The sequence below is a fragment of the Mesoplodon mirus genome (genome assembly GCF_964341445.2).
Source record: "Mesoplodon mirus genome assembly, chromosome: 16".
Classification (NCBI taxonomy): domain Eukaryota; kingdom Metazoa; phylum Chordata; class Mammalia; order Artiodactyla; family Ziphiidae; genus Mesoplodon; species Mesoplodon mirus.
Genome location: NC_138992.1, coordinates 18,462,222 through 18,488,352, shown reverse-complemented (window position 1 = coordinate 18,488,352; position 26,131 = coordinate 18,462,222). Strand labels below are relative to the sequence as shown.

Sequence of the window (26,131 nt, the reverse complement as noted above, 5' to 3'; positions counted from 1 at the left end):
TAAATGTTCTCACCAAAGACAAAAATTTTAAAGGGCAAGAAAAAAAAAAAAGAGAGAGAGAGAGAGAGCTGCCTCATCCAAGGTCATGGCCCTTTCCTTGGAGACAGTCCATATGTTTTTTTTTTCTTGCGGCACGCGGGCCTCTCACCACTGTGGCCTCTCCCGTTGCAGAGCACAGGCTCCAGATGCGCAGGCCCAGCGGCCATGGCTCACGGGCCCAGCTGCTCCGCATCATGTGGGATCCTCCCGGACTGGAGCACGAACCCACGTCCCCTGCATCGGCAGGCGGACTCGCAACCACTGCGCCACCAGGGAAGCCCAGAGACAGTCCATATCTTTAAAGAAAGGACTGATGGGACTTCCCTGGTGGTCCAGTGATTAAGACTCTGCTTCCACTGCAGGGGGCACGGGTTTGATCCTTAGTCAGGGAGCTAAGATCCCACATGCCACAGGGTGCGGCAAAAGAAAAACAAAAAAAGAAAGGACTGACTTACTGAACAGAAAATTCCCAAAGACTTGAAGGGACACTTCTCAAAAGAGAATATGTGGTTAGTTTGAGTGTATAAAGGCCTGACTCTTGCACTCCCAATTTGATGTCTCTGAAGGACCATCCTAATTCCAGAACTCCCTGTGGGACTGGCCAAGGATGGCTTTCCCAGTCACCGGCTCTCCCTGCTCAGTCAAGTCTTGACTCTCACAGATATTGTTCCTGAGAGCTCCTAGCCAACAAACTTTCCATCTTGGAGTTTGTTTCCAGATAACCTGACCCCTGATAACGTAAAACACAGATACAGACAAGTGCATTGACCATAACTGTACAACTTGATGAATTTTTACAAAATGAGCACACTTGTATAACTGGCACCCAAATCAAGAAACATCCTGGGTGGACAAACAGGTTCTACTATATAGCACAGGGAACTATATTCAATGTCCTGGGATAAACCATAGTGGAAAAGTATTTTAAAAAGAATGTATATACGTATAACTGAGTCTCTTTGCTGTACAGCAGAAATTAACACAACCTTGTAAATCAACTATACTTCAATTAAAAAAAGTTAAAAAAAAAAAGAGAGAGACATCCCACATGCTCTCTTCCCATCACTAAGGGTCACCATTATTATCACTTCCAATAGCATAGATTTGTCTCTTTTAGGGCTCTATTGAAATGGTGTCATATAGTGTATACTCTTTTTGTGTCAGGTTTCTATTGCTCAACATGTTGTGAGATTCACTCATGGTGTTGCATGAGGTTCTACATAATTCATTCCTGTTGCTATATAGTCTTCCACTGTGACAAGATAATGCCATTTATTTTTCTACTCTGTGGCTGATGGGCACTTGGGTAGTGCCAGTTTGAGGCAGTTATGAACAGCACTGCAAAGAACATTCTAGAATAGGTCTTTGGCAGGGCATGAATGCTCAGTGCTGTAGGGAATTTAAAATACTTAGTTTTAGTAGATATTACCAAACAGTTTTCCAAAGTGGCTGTACCAAGTTATACTGCCACTTGCAGACCATGAACATTAAAACCAATACTTGGTGTTTTCCATCCTGAGCCATTGGGGTGGTGAGTATATTGTGGTTTTAATTTGCATTTCTCTGGAGGCCAGTGAAGCTGAGCACATTTTCATATGTTTCTTGGCCATTTGGATATTCTCCTTTGAGAACGTTCAAGTCTTTGCCCATTTTCTGTTGGGTTATCAAGACAATTCTTTCTTTACTGTTGGCTGTTGGTAAACCCTACAGAGATCATCTCTGATATATAGGGAAAGAGGAATGGTATTTTGTCCAAGGACAAAGCATGCAGGAAAATATGCAGGACATGATAAACACGGGCTTCAAAGTTGCTGGAAAAGGGAAGTAGAAATGAGATTCATCCACAGGAGCAAAGCCATAGACTCATGTGGAGAAATGTAAATTGAGGTGGCGTCCAGGAAGCCATGGACACAGATGGGGTCCAGCTGTGGGGATGCAGGGAAGCCAAAGTAGTGGCTTTGGGTGGGTGCCAGCAAGAATCACAGGAGTCCACTCAACTGATAAGACTCTGAATACATAAGAAATGTTATTCACGATTGCCAGAATAGTTAGAAAAGGCTGTGGTTCCCGGATGGCATCCAAACAGAGGTTAGAATGAAACAGAATGGTTATTGTTAGACTTGTATATCCAGGCAGAGTCACGAGATCATTAAGTGGGTAGCACGGTTTTAGAGCAGAAGAGTGGGTGCACGCTTTTTTTCAGGTTCACTCAACCACCACATGTGAGAAATAACAAGGGCAGAGTGACCGAGAACACAAAAACATCATTTTCTAGGCAGCTCTGTTCCTGGGGAGCAGTCCACAACCTCAAACAGTAGGAGGGGGCCAGAGTCAGATCTACTGTGACTTTGCATCCTCTTTCTACCTGTCTACAAATCAGCCCTCTCCACACCCCAGCTCTGACGTCAGACCAGTCCTTACCTGCCCCGGGGACTTTTGAAGCCACTCTGGATCTTGCTTTTCTATCAGTTTGACCTAAAGGGGTTCCTCATGCTGATTCTTGGGTCCTGGTGGCTCACCCTAAAAACTGGAACCCTGTTTTGCCCTTTTCATACCGCTATCTGAGGACCTGTGCTCTGGTGAAGACCTTAACTGTTTGGTTAAGAATAGGTTCTCTTCAGGAACCTTTATATTTTAGAGTTGGGGTGAAGAAAATGGATACTTTCCACAAACCTAGTCCACCCTATTGATCCTGCAGGAACCTTGTGCCTGTTAGTTACTAGATAAGGACTGCAGAAAAAAATTACTTTCATTCATTGATTCAGTGATACTTTTTTTTTCTTAACATCTCTATTGGAGTATAATTGCTTTACAATGGTGTGTTAGTTTCTGCTTTATAGCAAAGTGAATCAATTATACATATACATATATCCTTTTTTGTGCATCTGCTATGTGCTGGGTGACATGCACCCTAGAGACACAGCGGGACACAAGACAGACATAGCGCCTTCATGGAGCATTTATTCCAATAGGTCACATAGACATTAAGTAGGTAACATCAATAAAATATAAGAATAGGGAAGCTCAGACTCCTTTCTCTCAAAGTGTTTAACCTTCTTTTATGTTTTTGTTGTTTAATAGGAAGAATTCATTGAAAAACTCTAAGCACAGTTTCTACAACAGTGGTTCTCAACTGGGATTGATTTTGCCCCCAGGGGACATTCATCAATGCCTGGAAACATACTTGGAGCATCTAGTGGGTAGCATCCCTGGATGCTGCTAGACACCCTACAGTGCACAGGACAGCCCTCACAACAAAGAATCATCTGACTCCAAATTTTAATAGTGCTACAGTTGAGAAACCTTGTTCTGTACTAAACCCTGGCTCTTTCCAAGGCCAGGAATCGCTTTTTTTGTCGTGGTTATTCCAAACCAAATTCTTTGGCATTATATTTACTACAGATATCAATAACTTATTAGCACTTACTATGAGATGTGCATTGTGCTAGGACCTTTGCATTTATTATCTCATTTACTCATCATGAAAATAGGACATACATAATATTATTGTCATTTTACACATAAGGAAACAGAGGTTCAAAGAGATTAAATGATGTCCCCAAGGTTATATAGCTCATAAGTGGCAGAGCCGGCATTTGAAACCAGGTTTGACAAAGCCTAGGCCTTTTACCAACTTACTTGACTAGTTCTTGTGGTAATTTCATTACTTGACATTTTTATGAGGTTTTGTAGTTTTCAAAGCACTTTCGCAAGATCAGCCCCAAAGCAGGGTTTTGTGGTAAAGCACCGGCTTGAAGTCTAACATGTGCTTGAGTCCTAGTCCTTGCTCACCTTTTGACCTCAGATAAATGACTTGACCTCTTTCGGCCTCTGAATTCTCATCTCTAAAATGAGAGCATGGAACTAGATGATTTTTCAGGGTCCTTCCAGTGCTAATGTTTTTACCCAGAGATGATATAAGGTAAAACTGCAATCTGTGTCATTGGCTAGCAAACTTCTTGATTATAATGTACAGTAAGAGATTCATTTTGCATCATGACTCAGCATACACACACACACACAATTGAAATATAAGTTTTACAGAGCATACTGAAACTGCCAGATCCACCACATTTTGCTGCAGTAATACACAATCTCCAAATCTCAAAGCAGCCAGCGTTTTGTTCTGTCTCACAAGGTGGTTGGGGACACAGCTCCACCTTGTCCTTCCAGGACTCAGGCTGATGGAGCAGCCTCCATGTCAAAGGTCACCAGTTTTTAATTTTTTTCCTTTTTATTTTATTTTATTTTTTAATTTTTATTTTATATTGGACTATAGTTGATTAACAATGTTGTATTAGTTTCAGGTGTACAGCAAAGTGATTCAGTATACATACACATATATCTATTCTTTTCCTTTTTCCTTTTCATTTTTCTATTCTTTTTCAAATTCTTTTCCCATTCAGGTTATTACAGAATATTGAGCAGAGTTCCCTGTGCTATACAGTAGGACCTTGTTGGTCATCTGTTTTAAATATAGCAGTGTGTACATGTCAGTCCCAAACCCCCAGTCTATCCCTTCCCCCTACCCTTCCCCTTTAGTAACCATAAGTTTGTTTTCTAAGTCTGTGAGTCTGTTTCTGTTTTGTAAATAGGTCACTGGTCTTAATGGCAGAGGGAAAGAGACCATGGTGAATCCCACAATGGCACTTAAAACTTCCACTCAGCCTGGCAGGCCTCATTTCTGCTCACATTTCTTTGGCCATACCTAACTTCAGTGCAATTCCACCATGTGCCTGGGGAAAGAACCAAAAATATCTGGTGCACAGCATGAATGACTCCCGCAAATAGGTTCCATGATGTTTAATCTAATGTGTCGGCTTGCCTGGGTCACCACGGTGCCCAAATATTTGTTGAAGCATTATTCTGGATGTTTTTGTGAGGGTGTTTTAGGATGATATTTACATTTAAATCAGTGGACTTTGAGTAAAGCAGATTGCTCTCCATGATATGGGTGGGCCTCGTCCAATCAGTTGAAGGTCTGAATAGAACAAAAGACTGACCATCCCCTGAGCAAGAAGGAATTTTGCCATCAGACAGCTTTTGGACTTGAAATGTAACATTGACTCTTCTTGGGTCTCCAGCCTGTGGGCCCACCCTGCAGATTTTGGACTTACTAGCCTCCTTGATCAGGTGAGCTAATTCCTTTAAATAATTACCTTTATACACATATCCTATTGGTTCCGTTACTCTGGAGAACCCTGACTGATAAATGTACCCACACTATGTATGATGCATGCTGATGTTTGTTTTTTCAATTTAATTGCATTCTATCATACTCTATTATATTCTATTTTTTTTAAATGCTAGTCACAATCTAATAAATTGATTTCAAATTCACCTATGGATTGCAATTTTAAACTTCAAAAAGACTGGCTTAGGGACTTCCCCAGTGGTCCAGTGGTGAAGAGTCTGCCTTCTGGTGCAGGGGACACGACTTCGATCCCTGGTCGGGGAACTAAGATCCCACATGCTGTGGGGCAACTGGGCCCATGCGCCACAACTACTGAGCTCACGTGCCTCAACGAGAGAGCCTGAGTGCCGCAAACTACAGAGCCCACACGCTCTGGAGCCCGCGCGCCACAACTAGAGAGAGAAAACCCGTGCCCCACAACTAGAGAGAAGCCTGCGCACCACAACGAAGAGCCCGTGCTGCAATGAAAGATCCCACATGCCTCAAAGTAGAACCCACGTGCTGCAACTAAGACCCGACGCAGCCAAAAAAAAAAAAGAAAAAAAGAAAGAAAGAAAGAAAAAAGAACTGGCTTATATCCAGTTGGAAGTGAAACAGTTAAGAGTAACTCCTAATTTTAGCCAATCAGAGGTTATTTTACTGGTTTTACACAGGAAATGTCATAGTGTCCATGTTTCTGCTTAAAGAGAAAACAAAACAAAACATTGCTTTATTTTAACACAATTAGGCTCTCTTCTCATCACAGGAAGCAAACTCTAATCACTCTAATCACATCCACTGATACAGCAGGAGCAGATTATTGATCTGGCAGAAGAGGTGCAGACCCCCAGTGATTGAACTGAGCAGGTATCCAGAGTGCTGCAGTATTTAGCAAACAAAGAAAAGCCACCCCTTGGATAATGGATGTTATGGTTAGGAAACCCCCAGTACCTCGGACATTATGAAACAACAACTGAATTTGTAGGGAACAGACTGAACCCACACCCTAGAATGAGAATTATTTACATTCTACAATTAACATTCTATAATTATATGGCTCAAACTCCAGTTACTAGGTAATGGTATTCTGCCAGAGAATACCAATTAGCCCTCACCAAGGAACTGCTAAAATCATTAGTTTGTATAAGTAAGTCTGTCCCAACAAATTAAACTGTTGTTTCTTAAGCCCTGAGTTAAAGAAACCCTCTAGGGATGATCATAATTAGATATATGAAAAGGACAGGCCTTACCTATTTAATATAGATATATTCAGATACAAAATAGGTAAAACGATGCTTTATAGGGCCAATGCATAAAGGCCAATGCATGGTTGCATAGTGCACAGCTGTAGGGGACCCATTCACACAAACTCTGAGGAATGGTATCCCTCAGAGTTGTGCAACATGGTGGCCTTGGCCAGAGAAGCAGTCTCCCTTATAGAATGTGCCTTGTAGGGCTTTTTCCCTCTGGCTCTACAGGGTAACCAAAGCTCTTATCAGCTAGTGATAGATTAAAAAATATTCCTCGACTGTATTTCCACATGAAGGAAACAAGGCTTTGTGAAGCTGTGGTAGGGACACCACCAAAGTGTGACAGTTGATAAAAGACAGTCATCACAGTACTTAGACCAGTACTTGTCTGCTCCTCTAGTTCTCTTTAGGATCGTTCACTCCTTCTGACTGAAATGCCAAAAACAAACCAAAAAACCCAACAAAACAAATGACAATTTTTGAGACAATAAGTGGAATTCCTAAATTGGGAAAATATAGTGGAACATAGGTGTGTAAAGATAGAAAAAAATGTCTAAATACTCTGTGAATATAACAGTTCAGTATCAAGGAACTTGACCTGACTTTACAGGAATTAAAAACGGTGTCACTGAGAGCTCCTGCTCTGTATGAAAAACCATGAAAGCAAGAAAAGGAGTCCTAAAATCTGGAAGCTTCTCCCACCCAGCCTATAGCCTGGGGTTGTCTTTGTGCTCACAGCTTCCCAGTGAGTCAGAAGGTACCTGAATGCTTGGATCTGCCTGACGTTTTGCTGTTTATTTAGGACAAGACCGAGCCAAGAGTCACATCATTTAAAACACGTGAAAACAGGTAAGTAATTTGTCTCCTATTAAAAAGGTGAGACGCATTGAAAAGATTAACAGAGCCCCCTCCCTTCGGCAGAATCCAGCCCACAAACTGGGTGGAGAGTTGGACGTAAACTGTGAAGAGAGCGAGAGGGAAGGGTGGGTCTCGGACTTGGGTGTGGATTCTGTGTTTTCGAGAGAAGATGCAGCAGGGTCTTTCTGCGATGAGAAGCCCCATAACAGAAATTCAGGTAGGTCCTGGTCCATAGACTTTTTTGTTTGTTTGTTTGTTTTTGCGGTACGCGGGTCTCTCACTGTTGTGGCCTCTCCCGTTGCGGAGCACAGGCACCGGACGCGCAGGCTCAGCGGCCATGGCTCACGGGCCCAGCCGCTCCGCTGGGCGGAGATCCGTGGGATCTTCCCGGACCGGGGCACGAACCCGTGTCCCCTGCATCGGCAGGCGGACTCTCAACCACTGCGCCACCAGGGAAGCCCATAGAGTTTATTTTATTCAAGAGATACTCCCTCAAATGCCCGACTGACAGGTGGGTGATGGACAGGTGTGGAGAGGCACAGCCTAAGACAAGAGTGAACGGTGAGGCTACCACTAGTGTAGAAGGCATGCTCCTCCTAAAGCATTCAGCTCACATCTGTAGTTGTTTGAAAACAACATAGAACAAAATCACTGCCCCAACAAAACACCTCTGCAGGCCCCATGCTCCCCTCGACCCACACGTTAATAAATCCTGATTGAAAGGGTCCGAAGCTGGTGGAGCGGCGCCGCTGCCTATTCTGAAGGTTGCAAATTTGCCATTCAGTGTTCTTTTCACTTGCCACTTCAGCCTTGCTCATAAGGACAGCCTTACTCAGATGATTTACCCAAGAACATGATGATAATTGTTTCTGGAGACAAGGGTAGAATGGATCATGTTAATTACATCCAGGTGTGGTTATTTACTAGGTTAGAGTTTAGAATCTATACCAGGAAACATAAAGATGATTTTGCATCCATCAGTACTATCTGGTTATGGAAATGTGTTGATTTCCAGAGTTATTTAAACTTTATCTCTTTAAGCAAACTAAAGCCATTAAGCCAATAATAATAAGTAACATTTATCATCCTCCTATGAGTCAGACACTATATACTTTGCATGGAATGCCTCATTGTCTCATTTAAGGCTTGCAACAACCCTCCAATGCAGGTATTGTTATTAATTTCATTTTACAAATAAGAATGCCGCTGAGGACAGAGAGGTTATGCAACTTTTCCAAAGTCACACAGTAAGTGGCAGAGATGGAATTTGGACCTGGGGGTGTGGCCAAGTTACCATCCATAAATCTAGCTAACTAATTAACTAACAGTAAACCTCTTGTCCTTCCATAGACTCCACGAATTCTCTTGAATCCTTGCCCAGGCCAGTGGAGGGAGATACTGCCGAACCTTAGACCTGCAGCCATCTTTACTCCCACTGCCTGGCAGAAAGAGAGTTTCATGAGGGGTGTTCCTGGCAACCCCTTGACCCCTATTTCTTCTTGGAGCCTCATTATCTCTGTTGAAGTTCCTCAGAGCAATGGCGAGGGTCTCGGAGTAAGGGCCTAACTGCATAGTTACTGCCAATTGGAGCATGTGAGAGAATGTCCAGGTTGTGCGTGGACAGGTAGATGAAAATCCTATTAGCATGAAAGCCTGATGCATCCTAGGTGAGTGAGCTAGGACTGGATGGCTGTTCCCCAGGGCTAAGACTTCCAAAACTGGGGAGACCAACGGCTTCCTTTTGACTTCCCAGGTAGCATGCCAGATACGGAAGGCATGCCCCCTTGAGAAGTGAAAATGTTTTGGGGTGCAGAAGCTTGGGAATGCTTGGGAAAATGTTCGGGGTGTACCTGCTGGGAATTAACCAAGAGAGATTTTTTTTTAAGTTCAATGCCGGTCAAGTCAGTACCACGGGGACTTGGTATCAGGTCCCTAGAGAAATAAGGACATACAGGGATTGTTAATGAATCAAATAGCAAAGGAGAGCTAGGCTGATATGCAGCCTCAGGAAAGGGAGGGAGCACAGCTGTCTTGCTTGTGATGGAATAAAAGAGTTTGACCCAAGTGGGATAACATTTCAATATCGTCAGCCTTTAACAGGCTGTAGCTGTTGCAGTTTGTAAACTGCTTTCTCTCGGCCTGGCTAGGGTCTGGGTTCTTCCTTGGCTGTCTTAGTCTCACTTTGGCTCTGTCTGGCCCAACAGATCACCTGAGTTTCTGCCACATCTCCCACCTAAGCCCTCTGGGCCTGCCTATCCATTGCCCATCCACTGTCAGGCTCTGCCCCGTGGCAGCCTCATCCTCTGCCACAGGGCACTGGGTAGGTTTGCAGGTTCTGCTGCCTTCCAAGGTCTCTTGGAGCTTCAGGGACTCCTGGGCCCTTGGACTGAGAGCTGCCTGGAGAACCTCAAAGTCAAGGCCTCCGCCTACTAACTGCACCAACCACCAGGTTGCCAGAAGTGGCTGTCACTTTTCAGAGTCTTAACTGATTAGGAAGGTAGAAATCTTCCTATTGGCTTTCTTCTCCAGGTTTTAGGCTTTCTCCTGTAGAGGGGAAATCAGGACACACTCTGAGCACTGCATTCTCCATCCTTCTTCTCTGACCTCTGTGATTTAAGAGAACTTAAAGTGACTCACTGAATAACCTCTTTGGACTTTAGTTTCCTCATTTGGTCCATTCTCACTTTCTTCTTCCCACAATCCCATCAGTTACAAGAGGTGAGCTTTTCTTATTTCCCTGACATTGCAGCCACCTTGAAACATGGAGCAAGAAGTCTTTTTTTTTTCTTTTTGGCCCTTCCACACCCATGTGGCTTTCGGGATCTTAGTTCCCCGACCAGGGGATCGAGCCCGGGCCATTGGCAGTGAAAGCGCAGACTCCTAACCACAGGACAACCAGGGAATTCCCAAGGAGCAGGAAGTCTTGTGTCCCAGCTGTCATGGGCAGAAAGGGTGGCTTTTCTATACTAGGAAGAACCCTGTGAATTAGTCCACTAGGCTTAACCTTGATGTAGTAAAAAGACTCCACAGCTAAAAGCTACTGCAAACCCTCATCATCTCTCCCCATAAAGCCTGATTTTATTGTCTTTCTAAAGAGGGCAAATACACTCTATCACCCTGAGGCTTAATAATGGCTCCTTCTCAGAGGCAAGAGAGTGCAATAAAACATAATTCAAGGGCGAAATTACAATGCACAGTGCTAACATTTCCAAACCACATTTTTAAAACTATCACCATCTAACCATTCCCTCAAGGCCTCCTTTATATTGAAGATCAGCACATATTAAATTAGAAGCATATTTCTGCTCTGCAAATTGATTCATGTTTCACTCAGATGAAACTACTCATCTTCAGTAACAGGTGTCAGGCACCTACACCCTAATCCGTGTCCACAGTAAATGGAGATCTTATCCAAGGGTCTTTTGGTGAGAAGTTAACCATTTCCAGCACACAGCAAGTGCTCTTTCATCCAGGAGACCATTTGAGACGATACAGAGTGGAAAAACCACTCAATCTGCAGTTGGGAAACATAAGCTGTGGTCCTTGTTTTGCCACTCTTGACCTCTGTGATTTCAGGGAATTTAAAGCAACTCCTGTAATAATCTCTCTGACCTTTTGTTTACTCCTTTGATAAGATGCTCTCTTTAAGGACCATTCTCAATATTTATATTGTTACTAAAACAAACAAACAAAAAAACACTCCTTCAGCATTCTTCATTTATAATGTTATGGAATGCTGCCCCCTTGTGTTTTCTCGGGGTTCATCTAGTTTTACAAAATTTAAATAAAGTCTTCGTTTTAAATTGATTAAAATCCTTCATTTAAAAATTGATCTGTTATGCTCAATTCCCACTGAATCAAATATTCCTGATACTTGGCTTAAAAAATAAATTAAAAGAAGTTCCCTTGGGACCTCCCTGGTGGCGCAGTGATTAAGAATCTGCCTGCCAGTGCAGGGAACACGGGTTCGAGCCCTGGTCCGGGAAGATCCCACATGCTGTGGAGCAACTAAGCCTGTGCACCACAACTACTGAGCCTGTGCTATAGAGACCGTGAGCCATGACTACTGAGCCTGCGTGGCACAACTACTGAAGCCAGTGCACTTACAGCCCGTGCTCTGCAAAAAGAGAAGCCACCGCAATGAGAAGCCCGCACACCGCAAAGAAGAGTAGTGCCCGCTCGCCGCAACTAGAGAAAGCCCACAGGCAGCCGCAAAGACCCAACGCAGCCAAAGATAAATGAATAAAAATAAATTTTAAAAAATTCTAAAGTTAAAAAAAGTTCCCTTGTAAATGCCAATCCCATTCCATTAAATCTGTCATCCTTTCTTATTTGGAATGCTGAAGACACTCAGATGAAGAATCGTGTTATAGCCCATCTGTCCCATGGGGACATATTGTCTTTGTTTTTGGGAAATTGTGGAAAACATTGTCCAAACAAATTCCAGTGCCTAGGAGCACTTAAGGACTTTAAAATGACTTCCACTGTGCAGTTCCCTCAGTCAGATTCAGTACAAATTATATTTTTAAAATAAATGTTCTAATAGAATTATACAAAATGCACAAACCATAAGTGTACAGCTCGGTAAATTATCAAAAAATGAACCCGACACCTATAACCAAAACTGGAGTCAGGAAATGGAACATTACCAGAGCCCCAGAAGGCTCCCTAGGTCCCCCTCCTGGTCACTACTCTGTCCTTTCTTTCCAAAGGTAACCACTGTCTTGACTTCTAATACCATATGTTCATGAGGTGAGGGTGAGGGAAGCAGTCTACATCTTGATCTGGGTTGGATGTGTAGGGTCATGTCACATTTTATATATTACATATGTAAGAATACATTGAGACATCATACACAAAAATAAACTCAAAACGGCTTAAAGACTTAAGTATAAGACATGACACCATAAAACTCCTAGAAGAGAACATAGGCAAAACATTTGCTGACATAAATCGAAGTAATTCTTTCTTAGATCAGTCTCCCAAGGCAAAAGAAATAAAAGCAAACATAAATAAATGGGACCTAATCAAACTTAGAAATTTTTGCACAGCAAAGGAAATTATAAACAAAATGAAAAGACAACCTAATGGACTAGGAGAAAATATTTGCAAATGATGTGACAAACAAGGGCTTAATTTCCAAAATATACAAACAGCTCGTGAAGCTCAATATCAAAAAAAAAAGCAACCCAATCAAAAAATGGGCAGAAGACCTAAATAGACATTTCTCCAAAGAAGGCATACATACAACAGGCATGTGAAAAAATGCTCAACGTTGCTAATTATTAGAGAAATGGAAATCAAAACTACAATGAGGTATCATCTCACACCAGTCAGAATGGCCAATATCAAAAAGTCTACAAATAACAAATCCTGGAGAGGTTGTGGTGAAAGGGGAACCCTCCTACACTGTTGGTGGGAATGTAAATTGGTACAGCCACTATGGAGAATAGTATGGAGGTTCCTTAAAAAACTAAAAATAGAGTTACCATATGATCCAGCAATCCCACTCTTGGGCATATATCCAGAAAAAATGAAAACTAATTCAAAAAGTACATGTACCCCAATGTACATAGCAGCATTATTTACAATTGCCAAGACTTGGAAGCAACCTAAATGTCCATCAACAGATGAATGGATAAAGAAGATGTGAGATACACACACACACACACACACACACACACATGAAGGAATATTACTCAGCCATAAAAAAGAATGAAATATTGCCATTTGCAGCAACATGGATGGACCTAGAGATTTTCATGCTAAGTGAAGTAAGTCAGAGAAAGACAAATACCATATGATACAACTTATATGTGGAATCTAAAAAAAATGATACAAATGAATGTATTTATAAAACAGAAAAAGACTCACAAACATAGAAAACAAATCTATGGTTACCAAAGGGGAAAGGAGAGGGGAGGGATAAATTAGGAGTTTGGGATTAACAGATATACACTACTACATGTAAAAAGATAAACAACAAGGACCTACTGTATACCACAGGGAAATATATTCAGTATCTTATAATAACCTATAATGGACAAGAATCTGAAAAAGAATATATATAACTGAATCATTTTGCTGTACACCTGAAACTAACACCACATTGTAAATCAACTATACCTTTATTTTTAAAAAATCAAAGAAAAAAATAGATTGAACTCTATACTTAAGTTTGAGCATTTTGCTGCATACAAATTACACCTCAGTAATTAATTCCAGCTTTTCTAGTTGGTTCTCAATGGTAGAGCTGACTCAAAATAACCTTCTTTTTATGTTAACACCTTACCTAACCATAGTATGATTATCGAAACCAGGAAATTAAAATCGTTACTATGCTATTAACTAAAATGTAGACCTTATTCCAATATCATCAGTTTTTCAACTGTTGCCCTTTTTGTGTTCCAGGATCCTATCCAGGATCCTGAATTATATTTAGCAGTTATTTCTCCTTCATCCACTCCAATCTGTGACAGTTCTGACTGGAAGCTTCTCTTTCAGACACACAAATCCAATCACACCTGAAGTTTCATGATGTTTAACAGCGTCTTATAGATTGGACCCTAGATTTCCACCATTTCACTAGGTCTTCTCTTCAAGATCTACTTTGTTCCAATATAGTAACCCACTGTCACCAAGGACATGTGGCCTTGTCCGCAGGTCTAATTGCTTCTCTCAAGGAGTAGCTGTGTCAGGTCAGGCTGACTCCACTCACCTCCTGGAATTTTTGTAAAAATTGTCTCTCTCGTGAGCTTAGAAATTCAAGAGACATCTTTACTGTCACTTCAAGGCTGGCACTGATGGTGGTGCAGCTAGCTACACCACCACTTACCTTTATCAATTTCTTTGATGTGTGCCAGGGTGTGATGAGCTTGGGATGGCTTAGGCATCATTATTGTAGCCAGAAATTGTCCAGTTGTGTATAGCCAGGTTAAATAGGGTGGTGGGAAGAACATACAGGTGTGTGTGTGAGAGAGAATGGCAAATGTAGAGCAGGAAGGAGGGCTTTCACTCCAAAACAGTATTAGGATCTTAATGCTTGCTTCAGGCTCTATTCCCTAGAGAACCTTGTCTAACACAAGGGATTTATTTAAAATCATACTAGCTCATGTCTCAAAATGGACCTATGTTGTGTCTGGCCCTGAGTCAAGCCCTTTCACTGGATTATTTAATACAAACCTCCCAATAGTCCAATAAAATGACATTATCTTGCAGATGAATTAACCATCACCCAGAGAAGTTAGATAACTTCTTTAAGATCACACAGTAAGTAGGATGCTTTATTTTAGGAGCATGCTGTTATTCTAACCCACTTTATATAGAATTACCTGGAGAACTTGCTTCCGATAGCACCACAATATTAATGACTTGGACATGCAGTGCCTGTATTATTCATGCAAAAAGGATTCTACCCAAACAATTAAAGACAGAATACTTAATTGAAAAGGTTGAGAAGGTTTTGTCTGAAAGAGGAGCTTATTAAAAATGTGTTTAAACATAAAACAAACTCTCTTGTCTTTTTGTGGTAATGGTGTAGAAAATAAAACCATGAAAATTTAAGAGCTAATTTTGGGGAAAAATTGCTTGAAGCAGCTTGTGTAAGTGATGTAGGTAGGTTTTGATCCATCATTGGGTTGTGAAATATATTGAGTGGGTTGAAACCAGCACCAAAAGAAAAGAAAAGAAAAGATAATCTTAAAAAAAAGAATAGGGTAGAATAGAAATGATCTACTTACACATAGTAAAAGTATGTATTGTTTTGTGAAGCTTTTCTTTGTAAATGTGTGTTAGAGTGTATGTGTGTGTGATGTTAATTTTTTTTTCATTGCGGTGAAAAAGGTTTTTACAACACTGATATATTTGGTGACCGTATCACATGGTTTAAAAAACAGAACAAAATGTTTCTGGAGTCAAAGACATGTAGGTTCAAATTATTTACCCAACTATAATTTTTGTAAGAATTTAAGTCTAATCTGCTTGCTTTCTTGCTGCTCTTCAATGGAGGGTATTGTAGAAAACATTGAGAGTCTCCTGAATTTTCTTTTCATGAGTAAGACCATGTCTCTTAATGCTTACAAAACATCACTGAAATGCATTTCTTAGAGACTGTGTTCCAAACATACTTCTACCCATGATGGGCTGGACCCCACGGACCTTTGCACCTGGTTCTTACATATCATCCATCATGGCATCTTTTTCGCTCTCTCCACACCTGGGAGAATCTTAAGGTTGTTGAGGGACTTGGGCTAGTACTTGACTCAGATTCTGACATATCTTTGGTACAGAAAATGTTTATTCTCAGAATCATTTCTTTCTGGATGATTCATTCCTGAGACCAGACAAAGCATCCAAGTTTTTAGGGACATTCTTGGGCAGGAGAAGACCAGGAGATCATCTAGTCATGGTGAAATGGAAAACAATTAAACTGGGGAGGAATCTGAACTCCCTTTTGGCAGTACCCTCCATTTTTCCAGGCTCACTGCCCAAGCATAGATTCACTTGGCCTTTAGCAGCCGTCTACATGACACAGTAGGAATCATTTCATGACAGAAGTGGGGGTGGAAAAGACCTAGCTTAACATCAAACCAGATAGTCTGAGGATGGGAAGGAGACTCAACTTCTTAATGTTTCCACAACCCTTGTGTTTACCACTAGATTCCTCTTCCCTGGAATTTTAACTTCTACTCTTGGAGCAGAGAACATTTTTAAATGCTTTCAAACTAGAAAAGACCCACCCACAAATTAAAAAAAAATAAAAACCTCTGTAAAAATTATAAAAGAAAGGCATAATAATTATAGAGAACATTAACAACAGAGAGAAACAAAAGAAGAACATTTACATTATCTCACCACTCATGGAAATCTGTGGTTTACACCTTGGTATATATTCTTCCAGACTTTTTTTTTCATGCATATAAAATATAAGTCATTTGTTTTGCTGTTATGATTGTCATTTAAACATCACATATAGCCATGATAATTCCTTAGGATAATTTCTACAAGTGTAATTACTGTATTTCCTGAGTCAAAGAGTACACAAATTTTGAAGGTCTTCTCTCTCGGAACTAGTTTTCATATACGTTCCTAGCCGTCCTCTCCCCTCTAACCTTTATATGCAACCTGTTGAGATTCACAGCACTGCCGTTGTTGTTCTGCTGTAGTCTATAACATCCCCTTTTGCTGAGGAATTATTTGGTGAAAGACAATGTCTGGTCATTTCCCTGAAGGGTAGCAGAATATGCCTTCCCCAAATATGCCACTTTGGGATAAAAGATGCTTTTGAACTGAAGGCAAATGAGAAGAAGCAGGTACAAGAAAAACTCCCTGCCTTTCCCTTATTCGCTTAAAAGCAGAATATAAATTTATAAAGGTGTCCCTCCCTGCTCCTCTTTTCCATAAAGAGCAGAAGCTAATCACCAGAGGCAACTCTAGTCCCTTGTGAGCTCACGAGGTGGCACCATAGGAATCTGCCTAACAAACCTTGCTAAACTAACCATTTACCTACCGTGAGTTAGTTGCCTCATATATTTCTCTTCCCACAGTTTGCCACCCCTAGAAGCTCAAAGTCTTTTTTCTTTGTTTTATCACTTCTATAAAAATGTATTGTTCTTTTGGTAAGATGCTCTATAAGACCAAGTTCTAACCACCCCTTTGAGTTACTCATCACTGGGTATTCCCATGTGTATGCACAATGCCCATGTTAGTAAACTTCTGTTTGTTTTTTTCTTGTTAATCTGGTTTTTGTTAGAGCCCCAACTGGAGAACCTAAGATAGACAGCTGGTCTAGAGTCCTCCTTTTGTCCCCCAAAATGCAAAATTTTTAATCTGTATGTTATACAATTAAAATGAGCTCAGGAAACAATTTTGATACATCTTAGATATAAATATTGTGAACTGACATTAATTGGTACAGCTGTTGAGATGTACAAGTATAACCAGAAAGCACAGGGCAGTTAGCTTTTTATGGATAAAACGTGACCAATGGCAGTAGCGTTACAGGGGAGCTTATCTTCTTAGAGGTATCTCTGTAAGGCAACATTGCAGGAAAAAAAAAACAGTTACAAGATAGGAGAGGCAATTGGTTTACATTTTCAAACTTATCAAATTTTACATGAGAAATCCAACTCATTAGACTTTAAGATTTAGTTCAAGTGTTACTTCCTTAGTGGAGCCTTCTGTATCAGTCAGGGTGCAAAGAAGCAGAACCATTAGGAGATAAATATAGTTGTAAGAACGAAACAGTCTTTGTAACACGATGTCTGGATAAAGAGTGTACCATTTTGCACACACTAGTATTCTTATACATTGGTCAGCAATGTATAAGAATAGTAGTTACCCTATAGCTTTGCCAACAGAATATATCATAATTATTAATTTTCACCACTCTGATAAGAAATGGTGTTTCTCCTTTTAATTTGAATTTAATTATGAGTGACGCTGAAGAGCTTTTCATAAGTATAAGGAACATTTATATCTTTTTAGGGGGCTACTTTCTGCTTCAAGGTTTTTGCCCATTTATCTAATGGGGTTTGATCAATTTCACCTTGGCGTTAAGAGTTCTTTACACATTAGTGATATTAGTTCTTATCGGCAATATATGCTGTTAAGTATTTTCTTCCACTTTGTAATTTGCCTTTTGACTTTGCTTATAGAGTTTTGTGCCATGCAAAGCCTCTTTAAAAATATTTTAATTTTTATCTAGTTGAATTCATGAATCTTTCCTTTTGTTGTGAATTTTTAGATGTATTTAGAAAGTCTTTCTTTACAGGTTTCAAAGGAACCCACCTGTTTTCTTCTAGTATTTTCATGGCTTCATTTTTATAGTTAGAGTTCTTATCTATTTGTTGTGTTATTGTTGTTTTTTCCTTTTGTACAGTGTGAGTTGGGGATACAATTTTATCTCTTTCTAAATGGTTTTCCAGTTATTTTGGTCCAATTTTGGTCCAGTGATCGGAGATGTCAACTTTATCACTCATTACGTTTCCACATATATTTGTACTTTCTAGTCTATTTCTCTGATTCATGTGTCTATTCATGAATTATTCCCACATCCTTGCACTTAAAATGGTTTTCTGATATATTTGATGGTCTGATAGAGATTTCTGCCTCTCCCTGTCTCTCAATGGTGCCTCTTTTTTAGTGTTTCCCTGGGTATTCTTGCATGTTTATTTTTCATGTGATTTTTAATATTAACTTATCTCATTTTAAGATAAAAGCTTTTTTGGTATTTTTACAGAGGCTTTATGAAACATTTATTAAATTAACTTATGAAAAACTGACAGCTTTATGATGCTGAATCATTTTATTCAAGAACAAGGGATGCTTGTCCATTTAAGCTTATACGTCTTCCAGGAGTGTTTTAGCATTTCCTCATGTAGATTTTCCAAATTTCATGTTAAGTTTATTTCTAAGTATTTTAACTTGGTTTTTTTTTTGCTATTGTAAATGGGATTCACTCTTCCATTATTTTGTGTATATGAAGGATATTAATTTTGTAAGTTAATTTTATACCTTGCTATCTTTAAAATTGTATGTGCTTTAGTACTCATTCTTAACTACATCTTTTGCTTTTTAAGCATTTAAAAATAACTTAGCTTATTAGTTTCACTATCTAAAGTCTTTGCAGATCTAGTTCTATCATCTTCATTTTATTTCTGCTGGCTGTTGCTCGTGGCCTATTATTCCCTATGTGTTTTGCGATTTTTTTCGACCATGTATTCATATTCCTTGGAATTCTATCTGTGAAATTATTTGAGGCCTCCATTTAGAGTGAGTTCCTCCAGAAAGGACCCCATTTGCTTCTGCTAGATGTTTAAGGACAATATCAACATATGACGAATTCAAAACAATTCTTAGCCTTGAGGCTTTTTTTTCAGTTTTAATATTTTTATATTGAAGTGTAGCTGATTTACAATGTTGTGTTAATCTCTGCTGTACAGCAAAGTGGTTCAGTTATATATAACAATATATATGACTGAATATATACATTTTTAATATTCTTTTCCATTATGGTTTATCATAGGATATTGGATATAGTTCTCTGTGCTATACAGTAGGATCTTGTTGTTTATCCATTCTATATCTAAAAGCTTACATCTGCTAATCCCAACTTCCCACTCCATCCCTCCCCCAACCTCCTTCCCCTTGGCAACTACCAGTCTGTCCTCTATGTTCGTGATTCTGTTTCTGTTTCACAGACAGGTTCATTTGTGTCATATTTTAGATTCCACATATAAGTGATATCATATGGCATTTGTCTTTCTCTTTCTGATTTACTTCACTTAGTATGATAATCTCTAGTTGCATCCATGTTGCTACAAATGGCATTATTTTATTCTATTTTATGGCTGAGTAGTATTCCATTGTATATATGTACCACATCTTCTTTATCTATTCATCTGTTGATGGACCTTTAGGTTGTTTCCATGTCTTGGCTATTGTGAATAGTGCTGCTATGAACATAGGGGTGCATGTATCTTTTTGAATTATAGTTTTGTCTGGATATATGCCCAGGAGTGGGATTGCTGGGTCATATGGTAATTCTATTTTTAGTTTTCTGAGGAACTTCCATACTGTTTTCCACAGTTAGACTTGGGGCTTCTTAATTCACATGGATAGTGTGAATTCAGGCCATAAACCTGGTGAGGGCTGTTTTAGAGCTACAATTTCTCAGGCAATATCTCTCCCCATTCATTCACCCAGTTCCAAGATTAAAAAAAAAAAAAGCCAAACAACTCTTTACTGTCTGCTTCTGAGAGTGGGTTTATTTCTGGATCTCCTTTTCATTGATGAAATAGTCATTTAGGTTCCCAGCTTTATGTGAGGGTCTCCTAGAAGAGTTCTCTCTTTAGGGGCTCTACCCTTGAGCTTGAAAGTCTGCCAGAATAGACCAGATTCCAGGGGTTGGCAGATGCTCAAGGACAAAGAATGCTTATGTGCTTACTCACCTCTGGATTCCTGCCTTTTATTAATTTTTGCTTTCTAAGGATTAAAAAAAAATTTCTTACTGGTTTAACAATGTATTTTAAGAGCTTTTATATAAATACATTGTATAGTTTTGTGTTTTTTTAATGGAAATTTGTTAAGAATATGTAGGCTGTCTCACCTCTATCGGCATTGGAGGTTTAAGGTGATTTTTCAAACATTCAATACATTTAAGATTAACTAAAATTATTATGTATATAACTATTTATACACATGGAAAGATGGTGGTGTGATGGTCAGTAAGAAGAAAATGTTACAAATTGTAAAAGGTATGAGCTCGTCATAAAATATTCACAGAGGTCCCTATGTACAGAGGAAATAGTTTTAAACCTAGTGGCTATTACAGTGGCTGTTTCTAGGAGGTTGAATATTGGGTGATTCTTTTTTCTTTTATTTTTCCTTTTGTAATTTTTCATAATGAACATGAATTATTTAGATAAAAATATTTTTTAAAACTATTTTTAAAATTATATAAATCTGAATGGAGATATTTCAAAACTAAGTAGGAATGGTGTTAGGTTTTTCAAAGCCCTTTGAATATCTTTAATAATTTATCAGCTTTGATTTAAAGCCTCTCTCTTTCTCTCTCCCTCTCTCTTTACACACACACACACACACACACATTTTTTTTTTGTCCTATGGGCAAAATCACTAGGGTATAGGCTCCTATCTTCTGTAGAGCTATTTGGTCTCTAGGAATGAAAGACTTTGCCCCAAATGAGGCTGTTGGTAGAAAGGGAGCAGACGAGGGTAGTTCTCCTTCACTGGAATCTTCCAAAAGTTTGAAGGAGTTTGAGGAGGTGAAATCACTTAGATAATGTCTTCCCTGGAAGCATAAAATAGAGGAGCTAATTCCCCAAACGCTTTCCAGTGGATGAGTCTATCATTTTGTATGACTGTTTCCTGGCTGGAATGATTTACCATTTTTTTCCCCTACTACCTCATTTAACTAACTCCAGATGAAGAATCTTACAGCTTTCAACTCTTTTAGAATCTATCTTGTTAATGGGTCTTTCTAGAATTGACTAGAAAAGTGTAGAGTGAAATTTAGTATGGAAATCAGTAGACCATGAGCTCCAGGGACACTATAACAGACCCTTTTCTGGGCAAGCATGCAAGAAAGTGCCATTCCAACAAGACCAACTGTACATAAAAGCAGCGGCTGTCATACAATGACAAAGTTTGGGAAAACAAAAAGAATACACTTGAAACTCCAGGAAAGTTCCACTTTCATGAATCATAAAATTAGGAAAAAAGGGAAAACTGTGGAAGGTCAGCCAAGTCAACTGTTTTCTTTCAGATAGCCCCGCAGACCTGGGGATGACCAACAGTCATTTTAATTGCGAAGTTCAAATGTATAAAATATATTCATAAAATTTAAAGGAGGGCTTCCCTGGTGGCGCAGTGGTTAAGAATCTGCCTGCCAATGCCAGGGACACGGGTTCGAGCCCTGGTCCTGGAAGATCCCACATGCCATGGAGCAACTAAGCCCATGCGCCACAAGTACTGAGCCTGCGCTCTAGAGCCTGCGAGCCACAACTACTGAGCCTGCGTGCTACAACTACTGAAGCCCACATACCTAGAACCCATGCTCTGCAACAAGAGAAGCCACCGCAATGAGAAGCCCACGCACAGCAATGAAGAGTAGCCCCTGCTCACCACAACTAGAGAAAGCCCACGCGCCCAGCCACAAAGACCCAACGCAGCCAAAAATAAATAAATAAATTCATTAAAAATATTTTTTAAGGGAACTCCTTTCTGAAAAATATTTCGAGTTAACAGAATTTCAGAGCCTCACCACCAGAATTTTTACTTCCTCTCTATGTGTTTGAGTTTAAGTACTAAATAAAATTACTGAAAGCTCTTACAGTGTTACAAATGAATATACATTGTATACCAGGAGTAAATCTACTTCTTTCAAAGATCAGATGGGTAGTTTATTTTGATCATTGATTTGAAACCTCTTAGATGAAAATGCATTTTTGTCCTGTGTTGTTAAGAAAAGATTTTGAAATCGTGTTCAATTCTATCATCACAGGTTGTCATAAATTACTTCATTATCACAAGTGCTGACAGATCAGACTTGGCAAGTTCACTGCACAGGAGGTTTGGAATAAGCTGAAGGTTTGTCAGGATGTCTCCCCCAGTTTAAGACAGGGTCCCTGTGCAGGTACCTCCTCAAAGCAAGGAATATATCTAACTTTTATGTTCCTGTACCCTCCTCTGGGTTGCTAAATAGAAGCGTTTCATGGTGTTTGAGGAGATCAAGCGAATTAAATATGCAGCAAGTCAAACCCCATCCTCAAGAGGTAATGCTTCCTGGGAATCTGCCATGAACTACAAGAAACCTTTTTCTTATTTGATTTCTTCATGCTTCCATTTGTTTTTCTAAATGGATGATACTGTGTGTTCTTTCTATAACCAGAGTTGTGTGGTGAAGATCTTGCATGATAGTTTATTTCAGGAAGTTTGGAAAGCAAAATGGCTATTCCATAAAAATTCTTCTTCTTCTCCCCGTCAAAAACAAGATTTTCATACAGTATTGTAAAGCAGTTATACTCCAGCAAAGATCTATTAAAACAACAACAACAACAAGATTTTCGGATGAGGGAAGCGAATGAGAAAGACAGAACTGGATGTTTGAACGATTCTTCTGGAAGTGAAATCTGACCAGATCCCTCTTGTGTTTCCAATTCCCCTTCTCAAGCAGAGTAAAATCCAAAGTCTTTGCCTGAAGGCTTCACCATATCTGGACCCAGAGGCCTCTCTGATCTCATCCCTCACTGTGCCCATCTTGCTCATTTCTCTTATGCCTCACAGGCCTCTTTGCAGTTCCTCTGTCCTCAGAGACTTTGCATTTTTGGTTCTCCCTCCGCTTCCTCCAGTGAGTTCCACCACTGGCTCTCTGCCCTCATTCAGTCTCTGCTCAAACGTCATCTCTGGGGACTCATCCCTGACCTCCCCACCTAAAACAGCAGTTAGTCCTCTTCCACCTCCTTGTCTTATTCTTCTTTCTATCACTTGTCAATGATGTTTTCTGTCTCTCTCTCCATGAGTAAGTTCCAAGAAGTTCCTGCTTGAATAAGTATTTGCTGACTGAATAAATATGGACTGCTGACTAAATGGATGGCTCTGGAGATTCTGTTACCTTAATCACATAGCCAGCATGTGCTACACATATGGATTTAGGTGGATGACTTAAAACTGATGATAGCCACATGGGAAGAATTGAGGAGGCATAACTGATGAATTGTATTCAATTCAATGTAGCAAACACTTATCCAGCCCCTATTATGAGTAAGGCCATATGCAGGGGGTTGATATTGGCACATCTGCTTCTCTGAAGAAGCCTTATAATTGATTTTTACAAAGAAGAACCAAAGCAGAAAGGCTTCCTCAGACAGTTGGGACCCCCCAACTTCTGATTCTTTTTTTTTTTTTTTAATTTGGTTGCCTGGAGTCTTAGTTGTGGCAGGTAGGCTCCTTAGTTGTGGCATGCATGTGGGATCTAGTTCCCTGACCAGGGATCGAACTCAGACCCCCCTACTTTGGGAGCATGGAATCTTAACCACTGTGCCACCAGGGAAGTCCCACCCCCTTCTGATTCTTGTTGAAATAAATTTAAATTGACACGCCTTTGTCAAATCCCTACTACAGTCAAGGCACTAGGCTGCTGATTAATCCCATTGATGGACTTCATAAGGGTGTTGATCCTTCACCTTCAAATAATGGCAAATCTGATACTCAGAAAAAATAATTCAGGACAGCAGTACAGCATAAGATTATAGACCTTGGAGAGCTGTATTAACCCGAGTACTTCTACAAGTGCAAATGTTAAAGCTATTAAAGTTCTACCAGAATCATGCACCAACACTGCTCATTGATGTTCACTTTTGATTGAGACAAGAAAAAAATACATATTTTACAAATTAACCAAAAATTCATATCTTTGCCTCATTATTTTCTGAACATTTAGGATTCACTTTTGTGCAAATACTTATATAGTTAATTTCTGGTATATTTTATCTATATCATTTTATATGAGTAAATTTTAAATGCACACATTTATATTAGGACTTTGTTATACAAAGGATGGAATAAAAAGAGTGGAGGGTACAGTTAACATCAGCTAACAGTGAGAACCTACTGGGTGCCTGATACTCTTCTAAGGGCTTAATAGGTTAATCAGATTGGATGAATTAATTCATTTAATAGTCACAACATGCCCATGAGGTAGGTACCCTTACCATTCCCATTTTACAAATTAGGAAACGGAAAAAAGAGGTTCATTAACTTGTCCAAGGTTAGTAATCGTGCCAGAACTCTGTGCCAGAATCCATGCTCTTAACCACTATTATTGCCTCCCAGGAAGCTTGCATTCTACCCTGGGCAGGTAGGAAAGAAACGTATCAGATATTAACCAGGGGCTTCCCTGATGGCGCAGTGGTTGAGAGTCCGCCTGCTGATACAGGGGACATGGGTTCCTGCCCCGGTCCGGAAGATCCCACATGCCGTGGAGTGGCTGGGCCCGTGAGCCATGGCCGCTGAGCCTGCGCATCTGGAGCCTGTGCTCTGCAATGGGAGAGGCCACAACAGTGAGAGGCCTGCGTACCGCAAAAAAAAAAATATATATATATATGTGTGTATATATATATATATATATATATATATATATATATATATATATATATATAGTAACCGGAGTTGACAGCAATAAAAGAGCCTTCTCAAAGTAATCTATGCTTTTTTTTTTCTTTGCAAAAGTAGACAATAATTACTGTAAGAGCTCAAAGGAGGGAAAGGCAATTCTGCCTGCGATGGACTTCACCAAAAATCAAGAATGGCTTCTTCATCACAAAAACAATACTGGAGCTAAGAAATTAGGGAGCAATACCTTTAAATTTTTGAAGGAGAATAGTTTCTAAGCTAGAATTCTATGCATAGCCAAACTAGTAATGAAATTTGAGCATAAAGACATACAAGGTCTCAAAAATGTATTGATTTCCTGCCCCCCATGCCCTTGTCTTAGGATACCATTAGAGGATGTCCTTCCTCAGAATGAGGGAATATTTATCATCATCTCATTATCTATATGAGATGATGGATATTCACTAAACTTATTGTTGTAATCACTTCATGACATATGTAAGTCAAATCATTATGGTGTATGCCTTAAATTTATACAGTGCTGTATGTCAACTATATCTCAATAAAACTGAAAGAAAAAAAATTAGGACAACAAAAAAGAGGGAGTAAAATTCAATCTAGGAAGATGTGCAAAATTGAGAACAGGGTATCCAGCAGAGGAGAGAACCCCCAGAAAAATGACTGTGGTGTAGATAATTCATAATTCAGCTGTAAAGGGCAGCCATCCAGATGGAAGCAGCAAGACTCAGGAGACAAGCTGTTTGGAGCTGTCAGCACCATGCCTGCTGCTGTGGAACCATCTTTTAACCAGAGAAAACTCCTGGAGAAAGTATCAACCCAAACAAGGGAATATACTAAGAAAGAGGAAGGTATGATAGCCAGGAAATAGGGAAGCCAATCTTGGAGAAAGACAGAAGGAATTCCAAGTTTGGTAGAAAACAAAGGCCAGGATGACAACTGAGCAGCAGGTCTAAAGGAAAGCCTGCCTGGAGAAGAAGCGGTGTTTAAAAATATTTTTACCTGATATCAGTGACTTTTGGACATTGCACTGAGACGTTATTGGAAGTAGTTGGAAAGATTAGCAATAAGCAAAAAACAAAGCAAAGGAAAAAACAAGACAATTATTAACTTCAGAGAAAACCTAAAAGTAGAAGGAAAATGATCATAATACGTTATG

At 39.8% G+C, this 26,131-nt stretch overlaps 1 protein-coding gene across 1 annotated transcript in view; it reads left to right on the top strand.

The window, feature by feature from the left end:
• Positions 1-25,224, top strand: part of DEPTOR (DEP domain containing MTOR interacting protein) — a 209,123-nt gene extending 183,899 nt beyond the window's left edge. The window contains exons 9-10 of the mRNA XM_082601043.1: positions 7,265-7,311; positions 25,075-25,224. Of these exons, the coding sequence (XP_082457169.1) occupies positions 7,265-7,311; positions 25,075-25,081 (54 nt within the window). The 3' untranslated portion in view covers positions 25,082-25,224. The remainder of the gene's footprint in view (positions 1-7,264; positions 7,312-25,074) is intronic.
• The last annotated feature ends 907 nt before the right edge of the window (positions 25,225-26,131 follow it).